General features: G+C 33.8%; 1 protein-coding gene across 2 annotated transcripts; it reads right to left on the bottom strand.

The window, feature by feature from the left end:
* LOC111032955 lies at window positions 1-20,598 on the bottom strand. 2 transcript variants are annotated; one of them, XM_022313455.1, is made up of 4 exons: window positions 20,278-20,598; window positions 5,448-5,728; window positions 5,088-5,402; window positions 1-2,111 (listed from the first exon to the last, which is right to left on the bottom strand). In XM_022313455.1, exons 1-4 carry the CDS (start codon window positions 20,339-20,341, stop codon window positions 1,128-1,130), a joined length of 1,644 nt encoding a protein of 547 aa, XP_022169147.1. In that variant the 5' UTR covers window positions 20,342-20,598; the 3' UTR covers window positions 1-1,127. The 2 variants fall into 2 exon arrangements, with proteins under 2 accessions (XP_022169147.1, XP_022169146.1); XM_022313454.1 differs by having other exon boundaries at window positions 5,088-5,728; window positions 20,278-20,597.
* Between the last annotated feature and the right edge of the window lie 644 nt (window positions 20,599-21,242).

Here is a 21,242-nt window from a genome sequence, read left to right as displayed (position 1 = left end):
GTTAACACACATTATTATATATTATATTTTCAGGATGTTACAATCGTGATAGATAAAATAGACAAACATCGAAATGTATACCTACATAATACGCGTTTCGTAATAATAATGTTTGTGTAGAAAAATCCAAACGACGAATCGTCTGAGTAATGTACTACGCATTTCTAAGTTTATGATATTGTAACAAACAAATCTGTTGTGTATTTTATCAAATTAGCTATAGACTATAGTATTACGAGTCGTTAGTTACAATAATAGTTAGGTAGGTAATATAATATATTATTATCTGCGATACAGTTTTATTACGTGAACATACAAAATTAAATATCGTAAACAATGTAATAATATTATTATACATTATACCTATATGCATGTTAATCGAATATTGGTAATAGGTTTTAAAATTTGAAATTTGTGGACGCTAATCGAATGTAACATACATATATTAAGTATCCATAGGTACTAAAATAAAAATACCTACTTAATAAAAAAAAAAACCTCTAATTACTGTAAGTAGGTAATAAGTAATACCTTTACACACGATGAGTTCTTCATAAGATTGATGGTGTATTATAATATTTGTCTAAGTAAACGTCAATATGTTGCTGGAACTGGATCTTATTACGTAGGTATACCAAAATAATATTTCTTGTACGTTTGAAGGTTATAAATATGTGGTCAAGAATTTTGCGTGGTAGATGCTCATAGGAAGTTGAAAGAAAAGATTATGTACCAATGCGATGGAGGACTGAAAGAAATGACGGGCAAACGAGGCCGTTGACTAGACTCGTCAAGGTTTATTGTGAAAAGATAAATGAAACCTAGGGAGCCACCGTCGTTTGAAATGGAAACTTAGCTGAAGACTTTTTATCGGAAAGAGTAGGCCTGACTGAGAGAAAGATGTTTAAAGAGATTTGGGTGCTCAGAACTGCAGAGACATAGTCGTATACATTGGTTAAAATAATGAATAATGATTCCTATCGTACCTGTGCTGGTGGTTATAAATATTAAATTATAGCTTATCATAGTCACATAACTTTAAGAAAGAACTTGCAGTCGGGTGGGTAGATGGAAAGGGAGCGATGATAAGGGTGGGTGGGTAGGCATGGGAGTGGGTGGACGGGCATTCAATCGCCGACCATCCGGTCGAGTTCGGGCAGCCTGTCTTCGACCAGCTTCTCGACTTGAACTTCGTCCAGTATGGTCTGCACCTTCATCTTGATGGGCTCCTCGAGCGCGTCTACAATGATGTGCCGTAACAGCGACGGCAGCGAGTTGACTGCCATCTCGATGACGAAGTCGAGCGGCTCCTTCCTGTCCATCTGCACCTCGATCTTGCCAACCTCGATGTCGAGCTTCTCCAGCACTGGCTTGTTGCGGATGTCCAGTGTCTGGTTGACCAGCGCCCGGACCTGGATGTGGTCCACGGTGAAGTTGGATACTCCAGTGCGACCGAACGTCTTGGTCAGGCCCAGCAGGTAGCTCCACCTCAGCGATCCGTTGACAGCGCCGGTGATGACGTGGACGGACATCTGGAGCACGGGGCCGCGGATCTGCAGCCCGATGTCGCCGACCCGCTTGAATTCGGACAGCCCCGACACCGTGAGCTCGGTGATGGTGAAGTTGAGGGGGCCCTCGGCGATGTGCCGGTCGGCGATGTGGTAAGGGTCGAAGCCCATGCGCCGGACGTACGCCCGTCCTTCGGCCACCGCCATGTCCGGCACCGGTACCGTCATCTTGGGCAGCTTGCTAGTGATGGCCTTCACCTGGGCGTTGACGTCCGCCCGCAGGTTGGTGTTCACCTCGGTGATGATGAACGGCTTGATGCCCTCGAACAGCACCGATCCCATCGTGCTGATGATGCCCTGCATCATGGAAGCTGCGAACCCGAGGTTTTTGAAGTCCAGCTCGCAGTCCCTGAACTGCATGTCCATCTCCGTCTCGGTGGCCTGCAGGTTGCCGTCCTCGTCCGGTTCGAGCGCAGCCTCGGCGGCGGCTTCCACGTCGATGAGCGTCACGTTGAACGGGCCAGACGCCGGTCGGCTCAGCCACGATCTCAGAGTATAGTTGCCGAGCACGTACATCCGCTTGATTTTCAGCAACACGTACACCTGCTAACACCATTGTACCGTTAGAGCTCGTCTGCACGATGAGTCGGGGCGGATCGGGTCGTATGCGATTTTAGTGGAGAGAGAAGGCAACCTAAAATATGCTATACACAGCCCTTTGAGGTCTCCTCCTGTTTTCCCTGCCCTTCCCATGCCCCTTGTAAATCGTACTCCGTGGCACTTATTGCCACATATCCCATCACCGTTAATCAATGTTCTTATGTAAAGCAATGTCTGACATACATACTGCGCTTGGTGTAAGAGATGTTTCAAATGTTAAATGAAAACACGTGGTAGGTAGGTATTGATCATTTTTCGGACGTAGACCGTTTTTCCTAAACGGCTCCAGTCTTACAGACTTAGGGCTGTCCCGAGAGAGGTGTGGTTAAAAAAGTGTTGGTGTTTTTTTAAAAATTTATATTCTAAATAAATTTAAAAAACTATATAAAAAATTATACGTATATTTGATATCGTGAATTAAACATTAAAAAATATGTTGTTTTTTTTTAATTTTAGGGTTAAAAATATAAAAAAAATATGTAAAAGTCATATATTATATTGTAAATTTGAGTGTAAACTTTTTCAACGATAGTAGTTTGGGGATAAGCAAACAATAGATGGGAGCCGTTTGGGATGCACCTCATCCTTAAGCTTCATCGACAGAAAGTGTAAACTGTTATTCTATCAATTGATTATTGATCTTACTAACCTAGAAAATAAGATTTCTGCTTATAAAATTATGTTTGATTTCGTTTGTTTTTGTATTCGCTATTAGTAGAACAAGTTACAGTACGCATCTGAATGGGCACACCTAGTAGAATTTTTGCACATAAAAACTTAATTATTAGGTTTGTTAATAAATTGGCCATATATCCAACAATTTGTTTGTTTTAAAAAATCATTTTCATTTATGAGTTATAACTATTACCTATAAATTTGTGGCACAAAACGAACGTGTTGCAATTCGTCGACCTGGCCACTGTTACATATAATATACGATCGTTACGATATAGAAATATGTTAATTGTTCAAATTATAATATTTATCAACATACCGCCATTATAAACTATTTCTGTTGACAATAACTCTGTACTTAGAAGCCAATAACATACCAACGATATACGGTTTCAAAGAAACGATCAAATAGCCGAGGGTATATTTCAAACAAATTCACGCGTCAAAACGTATTATTATTCATGTATAAAAACGTATAGGTACTTGGATAAAATATTTACTTTATCGGAGCACCGCATCGGAATGCCAATAAAGATTCGATTGAGTGGTGTTGCAATGGTATATTTTGCGGACTGTGCCTCTATTATATTATTAAACACCGATGACGTATTATAGGTAATATATAGAGGCATCTACAATTTATTACAATATAATAACTTTTGTGAAAATATGCCCGAAGACCGCGCGTGTGTAGCCCGTGTTCAAAAAGGCTTAGTGGCATAAATACCTATACTGTAGTATTGTTGTTATAGGTATAGTCGGTATAGAGTCTACAGTATAGATTATAGGCTATTTATGTACGCACTATAAACGTACTATAATAATATAGGCAGGCACTTGAATGGATTTCGGAAATCGAAATAACGGCGTTTTGTGACTACGGTCTTCTAAAGTGGGGGGAGATTGTAATAGATTTGGATGAAAAAAAACTTGTGAAACGTAAGTGGCTCCCAAAAGTTCAAAATTTAATTTGTGTCCGTAAACTGCGACGTCTTTGTAGCAAACGTCATGCACATTGTATTATGTATTTTTAACTCGAGATTACCCGTTCGAATTTCGATGTACAGTTACGTCGGAGTTTTCCGTTATAAAAATCCTAACGTCACAAAAAGTGAGTATATATAATATTTCTTAAAAAATACATGCATTATATCACAGTTGTAACGAATGCATGCGATTAAAGAGCATAATATATTATTGTGTCACAGGACTGAGCTCTGAGCACATCAGACGAACCCAAAATATGTAGCGTACCCATACTAATTATTATTACAGTGGTAGGTATAGGTATTCGCTATATAATACACCGTGGTATTGTCCGGCAGTGGGCTGCTCAGCTTTTTTGAAAGGGGGCGGAGGATATGAATTTTTGACTGTTCTCAGGCCACGTTGTATAGCCGTAAATATGCTCTCAATGATATTGTTATCATATTATACTTTAGGTGACAAAAATAAGCTCACGACCCGGGCTCCAATCGTAGGGGATCGTAAATTTTAAACTCATAATTTTATATTTCGTTTTAATTTTTCTTCAAACAAATCGAATATTTTGTAGTCATTCCTTGAGCACTTCATTGTTGTCCAATACAGAGATATTATGAATGTTTCCCACCTATAATCCTTACATGATACAACTTAAGATTTAGTTTCACCTATATTTTATAATAATTTTGGTCATTACGCGGTCATCGATATAATTACAGTTGACATAATTTTTTACTATAGACTCGCAATAGAAACACTAGGTATTGTTGTGATATTGTAATGCTATGCGATGTGAAAATGAATACTTAGTGGAAATTATGTAGTTATTGTCTTGTTTTGCAATATTCATCTATGGTCACATAATATTTTGAAACAGCCTGGTTGATTTATAAATTCAACAGGTATTGCTGCAGTTTTATTTCCCTTCCTCGCATAGTACTCACACTTCACAATATACTAACTATGGTAGTAAATATGAACGATCCAATAGATCAGCTGATCCAATTGACCAATGATCACAAAATACCACTCTCTGAAGTCTTTAATTTTATAATCAACTATATTTATCTCTTAAAATTATATAATCAAGTTTATTAAGTTTCTCAATAGGTATCACTAGGTAATGTATGTACATTGTACCATTGGACAATGCCCATTAATAAATATATATGAATTAAATAAATAAATATTATTATCGTGCTCAATCATGGACAGAGCTCTATTTTTAATTTTAATTTTTTTTTAAAGAAAAACACGTACTTTCATGTTTTTTAAGTCCGTATTGACGTTTTCTACTTTGAACTTGGACAGTCCGTGTACGGTCATGTTTTTGAACGTCATGTACGCCATGCCAAAGTCTTTGTTCATGGGGGGTATGCTAAGTGGATCGGGAATTGGGGCTCCTGGAAAGCCAACGGGGTCAGGTCGCTGGTAGTGTTTCAGGATTTTTCTGATCTGTTCGCTCAGCTTGTCCTTGACTACTTCTGCTGGCATCGTTTTATTTACCGCCGTCGTTGTTTCATCCACTCCCGTGCTACTGGTGGTCGATTCTAACGGTTCGGTGGTGGTCTCGACCACATTCTCGGCCGTGGACTCTGTTGGTTCAGTGGTGGTCTCGACCACATTCTCGGTCGTGGATTCTGCTGGTTCGGTAGTGGTCTCGTACACAATTTCAGTCGTGGTGTCTGTAGGTTCAGCGGTGGTCTGAACCGAGTCCTCGGTCGTCGACTCTACTGGTTCGACTCCGGTCGAAATCACAATCTCGGTCGTGGTATCTATAGGTTGAATAGTGGTCTCGACAATTTTCTCGGTCGTGGACACTTGTGGTTCGGCGGTGGGCTGGAGTTCGGTAGCAGTTGCTACACTTTCATTTTGTCCATCTCCGGCTATCGGTAAGGCGACTGAAACAAACAAATTGTTATTAGTCACAGAAAGTTGTAGGACTCAATATGTAGGTACCTATATAATGTGGTAGCATTGAAAAACGAACGAGATGGAAATAATTATATACGAAATATTTATAGAAGTACGTCTTATTATGATTTAATGTAAGCCTGTCTTATTGTTCTTTTTTTTTTTGATATAAGAAAAGTATAACTTTGTATAGTTGTGTAGTTAACTTCGCTCTCTGGACATTTCTCCTACAAATATATAACAATGATTTCATCGAAAACTCCTTTCATATGTTTTTAGATAATATAATACGAAAATATACTCCTCCCCTAATAGATTGCAATCGAACATTTTATGGCATATTATTTATGTTAACAGATATGGACGTTTAGTCCACAAGAGAACCTTTTTCTGCGTTCGAAACTTTATCGGAGCAAGTTTATACAAGAACGGCAAAAGACATATTTATTCGGACCATTTTCGTATATGCCGAGCAATAAACGAGTTATCAGATGCAATCACAACACAACTACACGACCGACGTTATGGCAATATGGCCACTGATCTTATTATATGTTTTTGTCTTATTCAATGTCAATATAATAAACTATAAATTTACGACGAAATAACAATGATAAAACGGAGAAGTACATTTATAAGCTCGTGTATATTGCACTCATCGTTATAAAAATATATATTCATAACATCATCGAGAAAAGAAGAAATCTATTTATTTTTATTTTTTTTAATTCTGTCCTCTAATATTGATTGGTAATTAAATTTGTTTTCTTGGCTTTAATTTGTGTATCAATTTAAATGTTCTTTGAAAATTCGATTAAAAAAAAAAAAGAAAGAAATGTCGTTATTTAGTTTCAAAATTAATGCAAGATCAGATTTATCAAATCTGACACATTTCAAATCGAATTATTCGTTATTGGTTGGAAAAAAGGCTTAATGCCGGATTTATTGACAGTACGACTGTACAATTTAAATTAAATTAAACTCATACCGAGATAGGTACATACCATTACTCTAAAAATCATAAAAAAATTCATATTTTTCAAAATGTAGCAGAACTAACAATAAAACCGGATAACAATAAACTATATATATTTTATAGATAACACCTATTTTATTTTAGAGTGAATCTTTACGTTGGTATAACATTTTGGATAAAATATTTTACACACTGGTTTTTATACAACTATTGTATAATATTATGATACTTTGCTTTAATTAAAAAAAACTATGGTTTTAATGTTTTGTAATTAAAGTCGATTGCACTATTATTCTAAATTGAATTCGACAGTAATAAACTATCGAAAATGTATTACAAGTTAACCATGATATCATGTAAGTACCTGTATTTTATCATATTTTTAAATTATTAAAACAAGTAACAACAATAGAGTTGTATTATAAAAATACTATAATAGAATAATTTTGTGTATATTAAAAATCTAAAAATACTTGTGTAGCAATAGTTTTATGAATTTTAAAATGGAATTTTGACTTATTTTTTGCATTTTTAGAATCTTGTACACATAAGTTTTTACTTTTTATTACAAGGCACACGATGTATTGACATATTTAATAGATATGTACTATGATATTATAACTAAATTATATTGGATACATTTTGAAATCTTCACTCAACTGTTACCTTCATGACCAACTTATAAAAAGTCTAGAAATGTATATAATGGTTTTTAAATACACAGGCTTTAGTATTAGAATATTATTTCGAATTCCAAGACTTAGCATTTTCAAAAAATAACACATCATAATAATTGTGCAACAATTTTTTTATCACACGTGTATTACAATAGATATACAATACTTTAGGTAAGTAGTTTAAACGAATTTCGACATTGTGTTTCATAATAATTATTGTTCAATCCTATAATATAGTGTTTTAATCGTACCCGAGGACCTTGTGAGTATCATCGCATTACTTAGTTACAGTAAAATATATCAGAAAAATCATAGTAATACATATTAAAAATTAAAAGACAACCGGAGAGTACATAATAATTATTATTATAGTTAGTCCGCGAATGAAATGTATACTATATGTATAGTCTCACTCATATAAACAAATGGTTTCGAATTTCTTTTTTGTTTGTATGAAATAAATATCTATTCCGGTATTCGAACAAATTTTTAATGGCAAAACACATTTATAATAGCGTGTGAGTTGAAAAAAAAAAGAGAATACAGCTGATCATACATATTACTGTTAATACTTTATGCGGTAAGAATAATAAAGCCACAACAATGAAAAATATATTTTTCTAATCGCGATAATGATTAATGACTGACGAGTCGTGGAGCAGAATATAGTGCATAGGGTTTTCGAGGAATGAAATAAACATATAAAACGAATTTTCCACGGACAACATGTTTCCACTGCACCAACATTCGTTTGACGGGTTATCGAAAACTGGAGGTTATATAAGTGCTGTACAAACAAAAATATTGCACCCACTTATATACGCGTGGCTTAACTTAATTGATCGGAAAGCTAACAGTAGCATAATATTGTATATATTATATACGTCGAGGTGATTCGCGAAGCACCGCTCCCGCCTCCTTTTTTTTTTATCTTTTAATAACGCATTTATCTACATTTCGATTTTTGACATTTTTAAGTACATTTAAAGACTATAATTTTTAATAGGTACTTAGCATTTTATACCTTTTAAGGCTTTTGGAGTGTCCCGTGTAGATAAATGAATATATATTTTTTTATACATATATAAGTGAATTACCAAAAATGATGTATCCATGTCGAGTCACTGACATTTATATACCTAAGAAAGGTTGATAATATCTAATGATGGTTTCGCATACAATCTAAAATATATTATACGTAATAAAGCATACTGTTTTCATCGAATTTCAACAAATTACAAAACTCGAATAAATTAATATAGGTACCTCAATGATTTGAATTTTCCAAACCTATTGTCATTGACTATATAATTTTTATTTGTATAGCACACAAAGTGTTTAATACATCTATAAATAGCTTTTTGAATTTAGAATTAGACGCGTCAACACGTTTACAAAAATCATTAGCTTAACAATTTGCAAATCAAAAGGGTGTGATTATTAAAAAAAAAAACAAGTTTGTTTCATAAAATGGCCTCTAAATAGGCTCAGAAATTTCAAAAATTTAAATTTGAACAATTTCATTATTATAGGATGAAATGGGATTCAACGTGCTTTGATATTTTATATAATACTATTACGTATAGTCAAAAATATGTCAATATAGTATCCACACATGCGGTAGAAATTATGTATAATTGTTCCGATTATAATGAACAAAATTGATACCAACAGCTGTTTTGATGTAATAAAAATATCTGTTTTTCAATTAATGTTCCTTTTGAACTGAAATGTTTTCTAAACGGATAACATCTGCAATAAAAGCGTAAATCGATGGATATTGAATTCTATCGTACCCATCTGTAATATTTTACTATGTTGGACTATTTTTAATACCTTTTACTCTTATGTGTCGTATTATGGTTGTTAAATTCAATCACGGAGTGAGCATAATATTATTTATTCAGCTAATATTAGAACCCCGGAGGCCAGGTGATTCGAACCCAGAAAAAAAGCTCTGGTAAATGATTTAAAAAAAAAAAAAAAAAACAACGGGTCTTATTCCATGGCGTATAAACTTCCCGTGTACGTATATATGACAAAATAATAAAATTTCTGATGACGGTGGTACCATACATTTTGTTTATTAACTTATTATGTAATTTAAAATACAGCGTCTAAACCGGCAAAATTGTGCAGACGGCGTGTATACGGCAGCAGAACACAATAGATATAGGTATTATCAAAGGAATTACCAATTTACTCGACTAACACGTACAACTATATCTATGCCGTCGGTCTCTGTACATTATACAATTATATTAGATTTCGAGGGAAGCAATGGGATTATACTATAGTAGCCAGTAGGTAGGTATTAGTTTAATGTATTTTTATTTTTTTTTTTTTGACCTAGACCTGATGTCACCATTCCGGATGGTGGTCGCACACACAATATTATATTAGTGTCAATCAAATTCAATCAGACAACGTTACTGCTACGAAAATATTTCTATTGTAAACGAACACAAAATACCATTTTGGTACAGGCATGCCTATAATAATGATGTATTTGAAATTTTGAAATGTATACTTACCGTTTAAAAAAAAACCCATTTAATAGCTGACTATAAGTAAATACAATTGTACGCCTGCGGTAGGTACGTGGAAATTATATTTTTTCAGAATAACTCTTAACGCCGATTTTAAGTTCATCACGGTGTTGGCTGTGGCCTGTGAGTGCGATGGTGGGCTTTATTGAAGCATAATGACGTCATTCAAGTGTAATTCAAGTATTATGAAGTAATTACTCCGGTTATATATATATTTACATTTTCTAATTTAGGTAATTAAGCCAATTAAGACTCGACGTCTAATAAATTATCAATAATTTTATAGTAACTTAAGAAATTATTACTTTGCACTCGAATAGAGGAATAGCGTAGGCAGATATAGGTACTTATTTTTATGAATGATTAAAATGTTAAGCTTACGAGGATCTCATAAAACATTACAACTATTTACCGCTGTAGAATGCTCAGCGAATGATTTTTCATGTGCGATTATTCATCAACATCCAATATGCTCATCTCAGTAATATAACAATTGCTCGCACATGGATAATAAGAGTACTCTAAATACAGTCTCTGTATCTTTTTCATTACAATCTATACTTTTTTAATTTTAATTACCAGTATTATATCGCATAAAAATAGAATTCTGCAAGTGGTGCAATTATTTTAAAGTTATATACGTTTTTCTTATATTTCTTATGATTTTTTCGATAGTGAAATATAGTATCTATAGGCTAGAGTGCAACTTTTAAAGATCAGAAGTACCTATTATAGAATATCAATCAATAAATAGTTTTTAATATTATTTGAGTTAAGATAATTTGATACTTTTTGAAACGTACTTTAGGTTCTATACAAATTAAATTAAAATAATAAAAACAATTTCGTTTATATGAGATGCAAATGTATTTTTGCATAAACTATATATATTTTGCTGCATTCAAATGGTATATTTGCTGAATAATAGACAAGAGTCGGTATTACATATTTAAATACATAGTTACATTTTAAATATTATATTTATAAAAGTCAGTTCACGGTCATTATATTCTCAGTGTGTTTTTTTTGTTATCATTCTAATATTAAACAAATAACCTATATAATTCTATAAGTAATTAATGTAAAATATTATATTTTTTGATAACTCATTATCATAAAATAACAGTTTTAAAAAGTTTAATTTATTTAATCGCATACGGTAGTGGAGTTAATGCACATAGCTAATAGTATGTTTAAATTACTCTAAAATAATACGTTTAACCATAATTTTATTAAAACACGGTGTATCTATTTAATTTTGATAATAATACATAGTTAAAGGAAAAAGAAAATTGGAAAAAAGAGGGAATAATATGATGTATTATAATACTTATTGATTATTAATAATAATTAAAACATTTTTAGTAATTTATTTAATACCTATATTTAAATATTTGTAATATATTTAATAACGTGAAATAGTGTATATCTGGCTACACAGTACCTATTACAATCTAATATTAAAATATATGGCTACACACCGACTATACCTATTATAGTCATTATTTCACAATCTTCCTAGATTGTATTGTAAATATTACTCTCGGAAACAATATATTGGCCTATAATATTTATATTTTATACGTACAAACAGAACGGTCAGACCACGTTATTATAGGTACCTACGCAAATTTAGTCTTTGAAATAAACATGTCTATAAAACTGGACGAAATGTGCGAAAACTGTTCTTGAACAGAGAACATTATAATATTGACAATAGTCTAAATGTTCGAATTACGATTAACAATAATAATACTGTTGAGTGCAACTCGACTACGATGTTGACAAAAACGATTGACCTTATAATCGATATATTACTGGCAAAGTCATAATATGATTGGTCCCGGGAATAAGGGTGAGTTCTCATATTTTTAATTTCCCGATTAGTGTTATCACACTTCAGAAAGCTGACAGAAAACACAATTTGCAAAATATGGAAGTCTCCGCTGCGTCACTTGCTCGCACTCGTCGTCCGTCCGCAATGATTAATTAATGATTAATGAACTATATAATAATGATATATAATATGCGACGGCCGTCTTCATGTCCCCGATTTGTGCCGAGCGAAAGATTTCGTGGATCGATTGATGATGATGATGGGCAGCGGGACAAGACGTTGGTCGGTATTCGACCGATCTATGCTCCGGGTGGGCCGCGTTGAGTGTGAGCGCAATTATTGAGCCCGTGTGGGTAACTGTGTGGACGTCCTGATGTGACGCGTGATTAGTGATGTAAAATTACGGGAAATAACTCTTGAAAAAATATTAGGTAATATCCTTTTTCATCTATAATTTATTGATTGAATTACACATTCCAACAGTCCATCACAAGTCCACATCATCAACATTGTTTGAATAAGTACGCATTTTATGTAGTAGATATGAATCAGTAGCATTTGCGTATACGCAACATTTTTCAACGAAGGGGGAGGAGAGGGCTCGAAAGTCAATCAAAATTTTATTTTCAATTTGACCAGTCTAACTATTTCAGATGTTCGGGTGAGGGTATTTAAACTTTTTTTTACGCAACTTCAACTTTTTAACTTTTCCAGTAGCAAAAATTCTCTGATCTTCAACTTTGATGGAAGGTTTTGGAAGCGAATTGGACCTAGTTGGTACTTTTGGAGGTGGAACTCAGTACTTTTTAAAATAATCGAGAAAAAAAAAAAATGAAAATTTGTTAAATTGTAAGATTATTATTAAAAAAAAAAACTGTTTGGTAACCTTGAACCTTATACCGCATTCGCTTGGATTGTGTAAACATCAAATTTCGTAGTTAAACATTTATAAAATGTTCAATTTGCATAACTAAAGCTTGAACAATCAATACAAAGTCTTTAATCAAAAAGTTACTGATAATTTTAAGAAAATTGGTGAGCAAATACATTGATTTTGCAAAAATGATTCAATTTATACAGGCATATTACTATTGTTATTGTTAGTTATGACTAAAAGCAATGCTAATATAATTAAAAATATCCTAGGCTGACACACGACGTGTGACCAGAATCGATTTTCGCAAACAATTATTTATCGTTAAATTCAAATTTTACACATTACTATGACCCACACGGCACACGATACATTCTGTTCATTACCCACTATTTGTATAAAATGTAATAATGATATTATGTCAATGGGGAGGTCAGTGAGGAGATTTAGCCGCCTCTGCGCCTCCATTCTCAGTGCACTCCACCGGTATGAAGAAAGTGGGTATTATCATTCTTGGTGTTAATACGAGCATTACAACTATAATTATTAATGTATTTTACGACTAGATCACGAAGATAACATACCTAGTTCAATATTCTTCTTATTGCATGCCAACTAAATAATTTCAATAATAATTATATGAATTATGTACACGAGAAAAAATAAAACTATAATAATAGCCAGACATCGATGAATATCGATAATCATTAAATTATAAAAATCTAATGAGCGATGCATTGTCAGTTTGGTTTCTAATTCTACTTCTACCGTTCTAAAAATAATAATGGTAATTTATTGTTATTATATGGGTGTATTTATAGCTGATGGTTAATCAAAAATGCTGTCGAGGGATTCAGACCCCCGAAATGGATTACCTATTTATAATAATGTAATTCTTTTAGCATAATTATAACAATTAACGAGTAAGCATACTATGTTAAAAAGTTTTTTTAACAATATTTAATGAACAAATAGAAATAAAATTTGTCGTATGGTATATAACGATACAAAATAAATGACAATACAATACGTTAACGTATTGGATGTACAATAATTCTTATCAATAACGATAGTATTGTCAAAGTGATACATTCATCACACAACCTCAAACGGTGCCCAGTGCAGGAGAAAGAACATTCTTTGAAAATATTTTCTCAGAATAAAGACCGGGACTCCAAACAGTGCTAATATTAAATAAAACCATGGCGCATCAATAATATCAATTATTATCCATGTGTGTATCACTCTGCGAATATGTACGCTCCTTGATCCAACGATCAATCAAAAATAGGTACATAGCGATAGAGTGGAACTGTTATGGGAATCGATAGAACATGTGTAAACCATGCTTCAGAGGTGACGTGACCACGTGAACTTTGTTACAGTCGCGGAGAGGGATTGTTTATCGCCACATTTGTGTATAAAATCAATGATAAACACTTAACACATAATAGTCTTCAAACCAAATAACGCTAAAGTGTATTCAATTCAATTTTTTTTTTAAATGTATACGCTTTGCATTTATTTCATCGGTGTACTTGTGATTTCAGACTTGGTTTATTCTTTTTGCAACCAACACAATTGTTGGAACACCGAACAGGAGCGACAACTATGCGATAACATTTACGGTGTGAATTGTTGGCCAGGTTACTTGGATAAAGGTTGGTTTTACAATTGCTATTGTTGTAATTCAGAACAAATGGACGATGAAGACGGCGTGGTCGACTGGGAAAATGATCGTAAAACGTTCTATAATCGTTATATTATGATTTATCCTCATTTATTAGAAACATGTGTTCCACCTGATAGCTATTCACAAAGATTACTCAGATGTATAAAATATGGGCCACCATATTGTAATTAATTTCGATTAATCAATCATCATCAATGTATAAACAGAGTAGGTACCTATGTAATATTATTATCAATAAAATATTCATTATTTGTAAATCTCTTTAAATATGTACTTTTTTTTTTTACATTTTACGAACACTTTAATTAACGTTTTAATAATTTTGAACTGATACTACGTTTAATCGTGTATACAGATGTATATGAAACGTAGAGGGTAAACGCTTGGAATATAGTGAAAACGTTATGTCAATATATTATAGCTCACTACGTATGCACAATCTGGTTTAATTATTTTGTGGTTGAATGCATTGAATGATAGGTATACAATTTTGAATTTACAGTTATTTGGAAAAGTAACAACATCGGGCAAAAAAAATACTTCAATGATAGCCACTACTTTTTTAGTATAATTTTGTTGATTTAATTACTTCTTTTGAAGTTTGTAAGTTTAAGTTTTTACTCATGTACTTTACTGTTCGTACGTGAACACCAGCTGTGACCGGAGCTGGTTAGGCAGGGGCCACTACTTTTCTTATTTAACTGGTTAGGTCCACTCGAAGAGTGGCCTTCTTGCTCAAGCTTAAACATCAACGAGTTCAATGCTTTTTTTGCTCGCTGGTGACACGTATCAGCGGACCAGAGCTATCAATTCTGGCAGCAGCAGACTTTAATTCAAAGTTCGGGAGCTGGAAAGTCCTTCAATAGAGGATGCAAGAGTAATACTCCAAGCAGATCTAATGACATGATGGACTTGACGGATTGCAATATCTACTTTTGTCCATCGAAACTTACATCAAATCTTATATCGATATAACATTCAAACAAAATTGGCAGGTTAAACGGGTGTAGAATACTCGAAGACGAATCATAGTCTACATAAATAATCACATTCGAAATCATGCATATCCTAAATAAACAACGTAACCAGCCAGTAAGAAACTTGATGGAGTTGGAGGAAAATCGATAATGTCAAATTCCATTAATTTATAGAGAAACTCACGGTGAAAAAATCAGATTCAGCAACGCTATAGAGGCCGTCAATGTAGCACAGATTAATAGAAGAAATATGTTATCATAGTATGATTAATGATTTGCATAGAGGTGTTAAGCATCATAGTTACTGATAGACAGTAGAAATAGAAAATTTTCGAAGAAAGCTTATTTCAGTAAGTATGGTACAGAAATAAGGCCATGGAAGGGCGAATTCGAACAAGACGGACCAGATACACTCTATACAGAGTATATGGACGCCCAAAACACCTTCAAATTAAAATTGAGAGAAGCAAGTAAGGATGCTGGGAAAGCTGGACAATTTTGGAAAGATGTAATTTCCAAAATAATGATTTTGCAGAATTTTGTTTTTAGCTCCATCGTTATTCTTGAATAATACATTTTTGAAATACGTACATTTATTATAAACATTTTTTTTTTAATGCGTGGTAGTTAAAGTCTAATAATCGTTTCGCTAAATATCTATATTATAATATATACATCTGTGTTTTTATATTATTTCCTTGTCCGATAAGGCTTATCTAAATAAACCATTTTATCGGCTCAAACGACACTCATCGACATCGGACCGATATCGACAACAGCACTCTCGCTGCGTATGTCTCCGGCTCGGGTCATATGAAATAGGCTATGTTCGTATGTAATAGGTATATGTAATAGAGTCATTATTGTGTAGAATATGTTGTACTTATCTTTAAATAATAAATATATTCATTCTCAAATATTTCTAATATATTAATTGCATTCTGGACTATGATATTAAATTATAAATAAATCAATATTATACTTATTTCTTCTTCCTTCGTTCATCGAATAAATGACAAGTCTGCAATTGAATTAGGGCAAGTAAATTTATTATATATATTTGAATCCTTATATATGTGAGAAGATTGTAATTTAGATCGTGTAATGTACATATACAAATAAATTATGTAATATAATGATTAAAAAGGTAAATATATATATAAACATTGCTCACACATTCTATTTTTGCATCATTACAATATATTATTGACTAATAGCTGATAGCCTAATTAGCCATGTTAAATATATAGTTACATCATGGATTTGGAATATCCTCGATGATTCTATCGTGTACACTCGATATGTTTGATTGAATACGAAACACAATACTGGATGGTCTAGTACTACTCCTGCTTTCGTATAATAAGTTAATATTAAATCTAACGGGTTCGTCGGAAGCCGCAACCAAATTATATACATCGTTTTCTATAGAACGCCAATGGCCCATGTTCATATGCGGATTTTGAGGGAATATATTTCTCAAATCTCTGCCCGAACCTCCCAAACGTGACGCTAATACATGACCAGCTTGATCGCCTGTATTGCCTTCATTCATGTTTCGCGTAAACTCTCGAGCACTATTGTCCGGTGGAGTGCCCGTATCCAAATGGCGTCTGTGAATTAAGGCTTCCATAACTTCAGTCCGGCCGTTTGGTCCAATTTGGAAATATTGAACTGGACCGTTTTGCAAATTGTCTCTGTCCCGCCTTAACCACGGTAAAAATCCGATCATAAAGTCATTGATAAACTTGCAATTGTACGATCTTTTCCTGTGAGTTTGTGTTTCACATTTGTCCCGTTGAAAACAAGCACTAACCGATCGTGCAGTTATCACGTAATCAACTAGATTGTGATATTTACCCGACTGAACAGCGATTGAACGCCCTTCGCAATCAGATTGATCATATATTCTCAAACACTTGCCTCTGGTGTCTATAGATTTTATTTCGTCCTGTAAGTTCGTACAATGTTTTCCATCGACTGTTTGAACGTAACAATTTCCCTCCGAGAGAAGTAAATCATTAGTATCACAATAAATAAAGTCTCCATCATCAGGACAACAATATTTATGCGAATTTAAGAAACATTGCGAAGACGAGCCATATCTCTTTAAGGGATAGTTGCCATTGCAACGCATATACAAGCCGCACCATGGCCAACATTTTTCTTGTTGGGTCGCTGAAATTTTAAATTTCAAATTAGAAGATATCATTGCCGTGAAAATGATAAATATTTCCAAAATTATGTCATTGTGCGTGGGTCTTATTATTTTTACACAATAACTGAATACTATAGGTGAACAATTGCTAATGACGTAGTTACATTAACTTGCCCAGTAAGCTAATGTGAAACTATACTATATTATATATTATATTATATATCTATTGATTATGTTGATTAATATGTTATAAATTACACATGTACAATGCAACTATCGATACTGGTGTACAAATCGCGCCTGTACAATAGCTAGCCACACCTAATAACCTATATTAGGTATAATAATATATTTATGCATACCGCACAATAATAACAGATATTAAATGTATTAAAAATTAAATATTATTAATTGCAATATGTATTATGTATATTATCTTCTTAAAACGTTGATTATAAAAAGTTCGTAATAGGATAAAATACACAATACGTATAGGTATAATTTATAAATTACCAATATATATATATATGGAATAATAAATATATTAATATTTTAATCCTGTGCATTGCGATTCTTAAAATTAAAATTAAAATTTAATGACGTATAAGACGCTAACGTCTGATAAAAGATAAAAACGGTCGTACACAATATTGTAAACATTCCTTTTATTCCTTTTGTTAAATATCGGTACACGTCTGTGTGTATTAAACATTAGTAAATTATAAACTAAAAATCGTATTTCATTTTAATCTAATATCAATGAACGATTTATAATAATATAGTAGATTATTATCGGGTGATTATCACAGCCCACGGCGGAGGACGGTCTACTATTATAATATAATTGTCTACACAATGACTATTGACCATACTGTCATTATTTCACAATATTTCTAGATTTATATTGTAAATATTACTCACAGAAACAATATTGCCCTTTAATATTTATATTTTATATGAACAAACAAAGCGGTCAGACCACGTTATCCTTAAACTATTTAAGGTGCCTACGCAAATTTAGTCTTTGAAATAAACATGTTTATAAAACTGGACGAATTGTGCGAAAATTGTTCTTGAACAGAGATCATTATAATATTATCAATAGTCTAAATGTTCAAATTACGATTAACAATAATAATACTGTTGAGTACAACTCGACGATGTTGGCAAAAACGATTGACTTTATAATCGATATATTACTGACCAAGTCATAATATGGTTGGTCCCAAGAATAAGGGCGAATAATTCACGACTTGGAGGGAGGGCTGGAGCGGGGGTACAACATAGAATTTATTATTGTAAGTGATAGACGTAGAAGTAACTTTGAAATCAGTCTATAAATCCCAATCAACAGATCCACGATGGTTATAAATTATAATTATTTACCAAACCATCGAAAAATTTGTAGACATTACTATTATAGTCTAATTTAAAGTACGTTTCCGCCAGGCATGGATCCAAAAATTTTTACAAAGCCTCTAAAAAAATAAATGTTTTACTTTTCTTTTTTACAGATTAAAACGCAATTTATTTCATTGTTGGCTTAGACGCTCGAGCCTGGTTATCACCATTATGATGCGGTGGCGTAATTAGGAATTTATTGTAAGGGGGGGGGGGGTGGTCGCAGACATTATTGTACACACAAAATACTAAATTTTCAGGTGGTGAGTGGTGGCCTATTTGTATATATATATATACAGGAGATATACCCCTCCCACCCCTCCTTAATCCATACTTCTGTCTAGAGCATATAATATATATCGAAAGCATTGACGAACTAAAATAATTCTATGAACACTAGTCTAAACTATTCTGAATACTCCTATTATACATTTTACCAGTCTAAACACTTCTGTTATACGCCATTATGTCATATTTTACTATTATTGGTATTGTTTGGAGACGTCCGACGTCGACGACCACAATCCGTGTAGAGTACACTTTATAATATTGCAACGGCAACCATTAATTACTCCGATCCGCATAGGTTAGAGATATAAGTATAGGTGCCTATCAGGCGATGTGCACCTCGTATAGGCTTGTAAACAAGTCCTACTTGTTGTGCACTGGTGGTACACACGCTCATATAATATTATGCAGGTATATACCACATGATGTATAGCGAGTAAATATTGTGTGTATTTATGGACTTCAGCGGTGTAATGGCGGTCGGATTTATATGCGGCATACCTATACATAATAATAATAATAATAATAATATATGTGGTGCGGACCTGAGATTATGGCAACGTTAGTTATCACACATACCGAGCGGACGGAAAATACAATTTGCAAATGGAAATCTCCTCTGCACCACTCGCTCGCGCACGCCGTCCGGTCGCAATAATGATAAACCATATGGGTATGATATATATATAGTGTGCGGTCCGTTACTTGTTAGTTATTACTTCGGAGAGTCTTAGGAGGAGGACCTTAACTGAGGGGGAAGGGAGTGCAGGAATGGAGAGGAATAGCTCAGAATCGAGAGAAACGTAGACGTAACATATCATTATGAAACATAATATTATGTATGTGACGAAAACGCTTAGGACAGAGAGCGTTTGCCAGAGGCAGAAGAAGACGATACTCATTACTGGATATTATTGTTCGATTGAAGAACGGTGGTATACGACGAGAGAGCGCGAGGTTCTACATTTGGCGGGTGTAACAATATATGGAAATGGTAAAAAAAATATAATAATAAAAAAGCGTAGATTGTTGGGGCGGGGGACGTCGATGAATAAAAAACAATGAAAACAATAATAATAATAATAATGAAATTATTGCGTGTGTACCTGCGACGAACGGAAGAGCTCCGCACAGCGACAGCGCGATGGCTACTGCGACGGCCGTCTTCATGTCGCCAAAGACGGACGACTGCAGACGAGACGGGTTTCCACTACGACCGAACGATTTCGTGGATCGGATCGATGGCGACGACGACGATGATGATGACTGGACGATTGTCGGCACTCGACGATTTATATTGTTGTACGACCGATCTATACTATTATTGTATTATTATGTATCCACCGGGTGGGTCGCGTTGCGTGTGCGAGCAGTCGTTGAGCCCGCGAGTAACTGCGGCCGTTAAGACGCGATGCGTGATGGACTCTGCCACCGCCGCGATTATGAGTGCCCCGCTGACCCGGCCGCGGTCTTATCTAATATAATATTTATGATGATATCATTGTGCTTGCATACATTTCTAACAATAATAAAGACGTATTGTACACAATAGTAATATAATAACATGGTGTTGTGTGTGTGTGTGTGTGTGTGTGTGTGTGTGTGTTGACGTGTGTTTACAGGAGCGTATGCATTGCGTTTGTCGATCAGACTTTTACACTTTGTTGTAGCTGCGTTGTCGGTTTAAATTTAAACGCATTAATTGTTCCCGGCACTGTTGTACTGCCTTTTTATAGAAGAGAGCAGTGAACACCAATTGGATACTTTTTGGATGGCCACTTTAGGAGTTTAAAAATATGCAACATAGGTATGTTCATGTTTATCCAATAAGATACAAGATAAAAATCAACTAATAAATTGAAAATGAATGAGAACCTTATTTTATTCATTATGAAAAAAACATTTTATTTTTGATTTATTTCGCGGGTAGCATTATAGTAATAAAAAAATAATTATCTATGAAAGGATTAAATATAATATAACGGACTAGAGAATACTGTGCTTGAAATTTTGAAAAAATCTAATAGGTCCATATGGTTAAAAATAACTAATAATGATGAATTTGTAATAC

Source organism: Myzus persicae, unplaced genomic scaffold, assembly GCF_001856785.1.
Source record: "Myzus persicae strain clone G006 unplaced genomic scaffold, MPER_G0061.0, whole genome shotgun sequence".
Classification (NCBI taxonomy): domain Eukaryota; kingdom Metazoa; phylum Arthropoda; class Insecta; order Hemiptera; family Aphididae; genus Myzus; species Myzus persicae.
The sequence above is the reverse complement of the archived record's forward strand: the minus strand, read 5'-3'. Positions and strand labels throughout refer to the sequence as shown.

Coding starts and splice junctions, on each gene's coding strand:
- LOC111032955 (XM_022313454.1), bottom strand. CDS start 20,341: ATGAAGACGGCCGTCGCAGTAGCCATCGCGCTGTCGCTGTGCGGAGCT. Junction 5,729..20,277: donor AGCTCTTCCGTTCGTCGCAG/GTACACACGCAA, acceptor TGTTTGTTTCAG/TCGCCTTACCGATAGCCGGA. Junction 2,112..5,087: donor CGGACTTAAAAAACATGAAA/GTACGTGTTTTT, acceptor TGGTGTTAGCAG/GTGTACGTGTTGCTGAAAAT.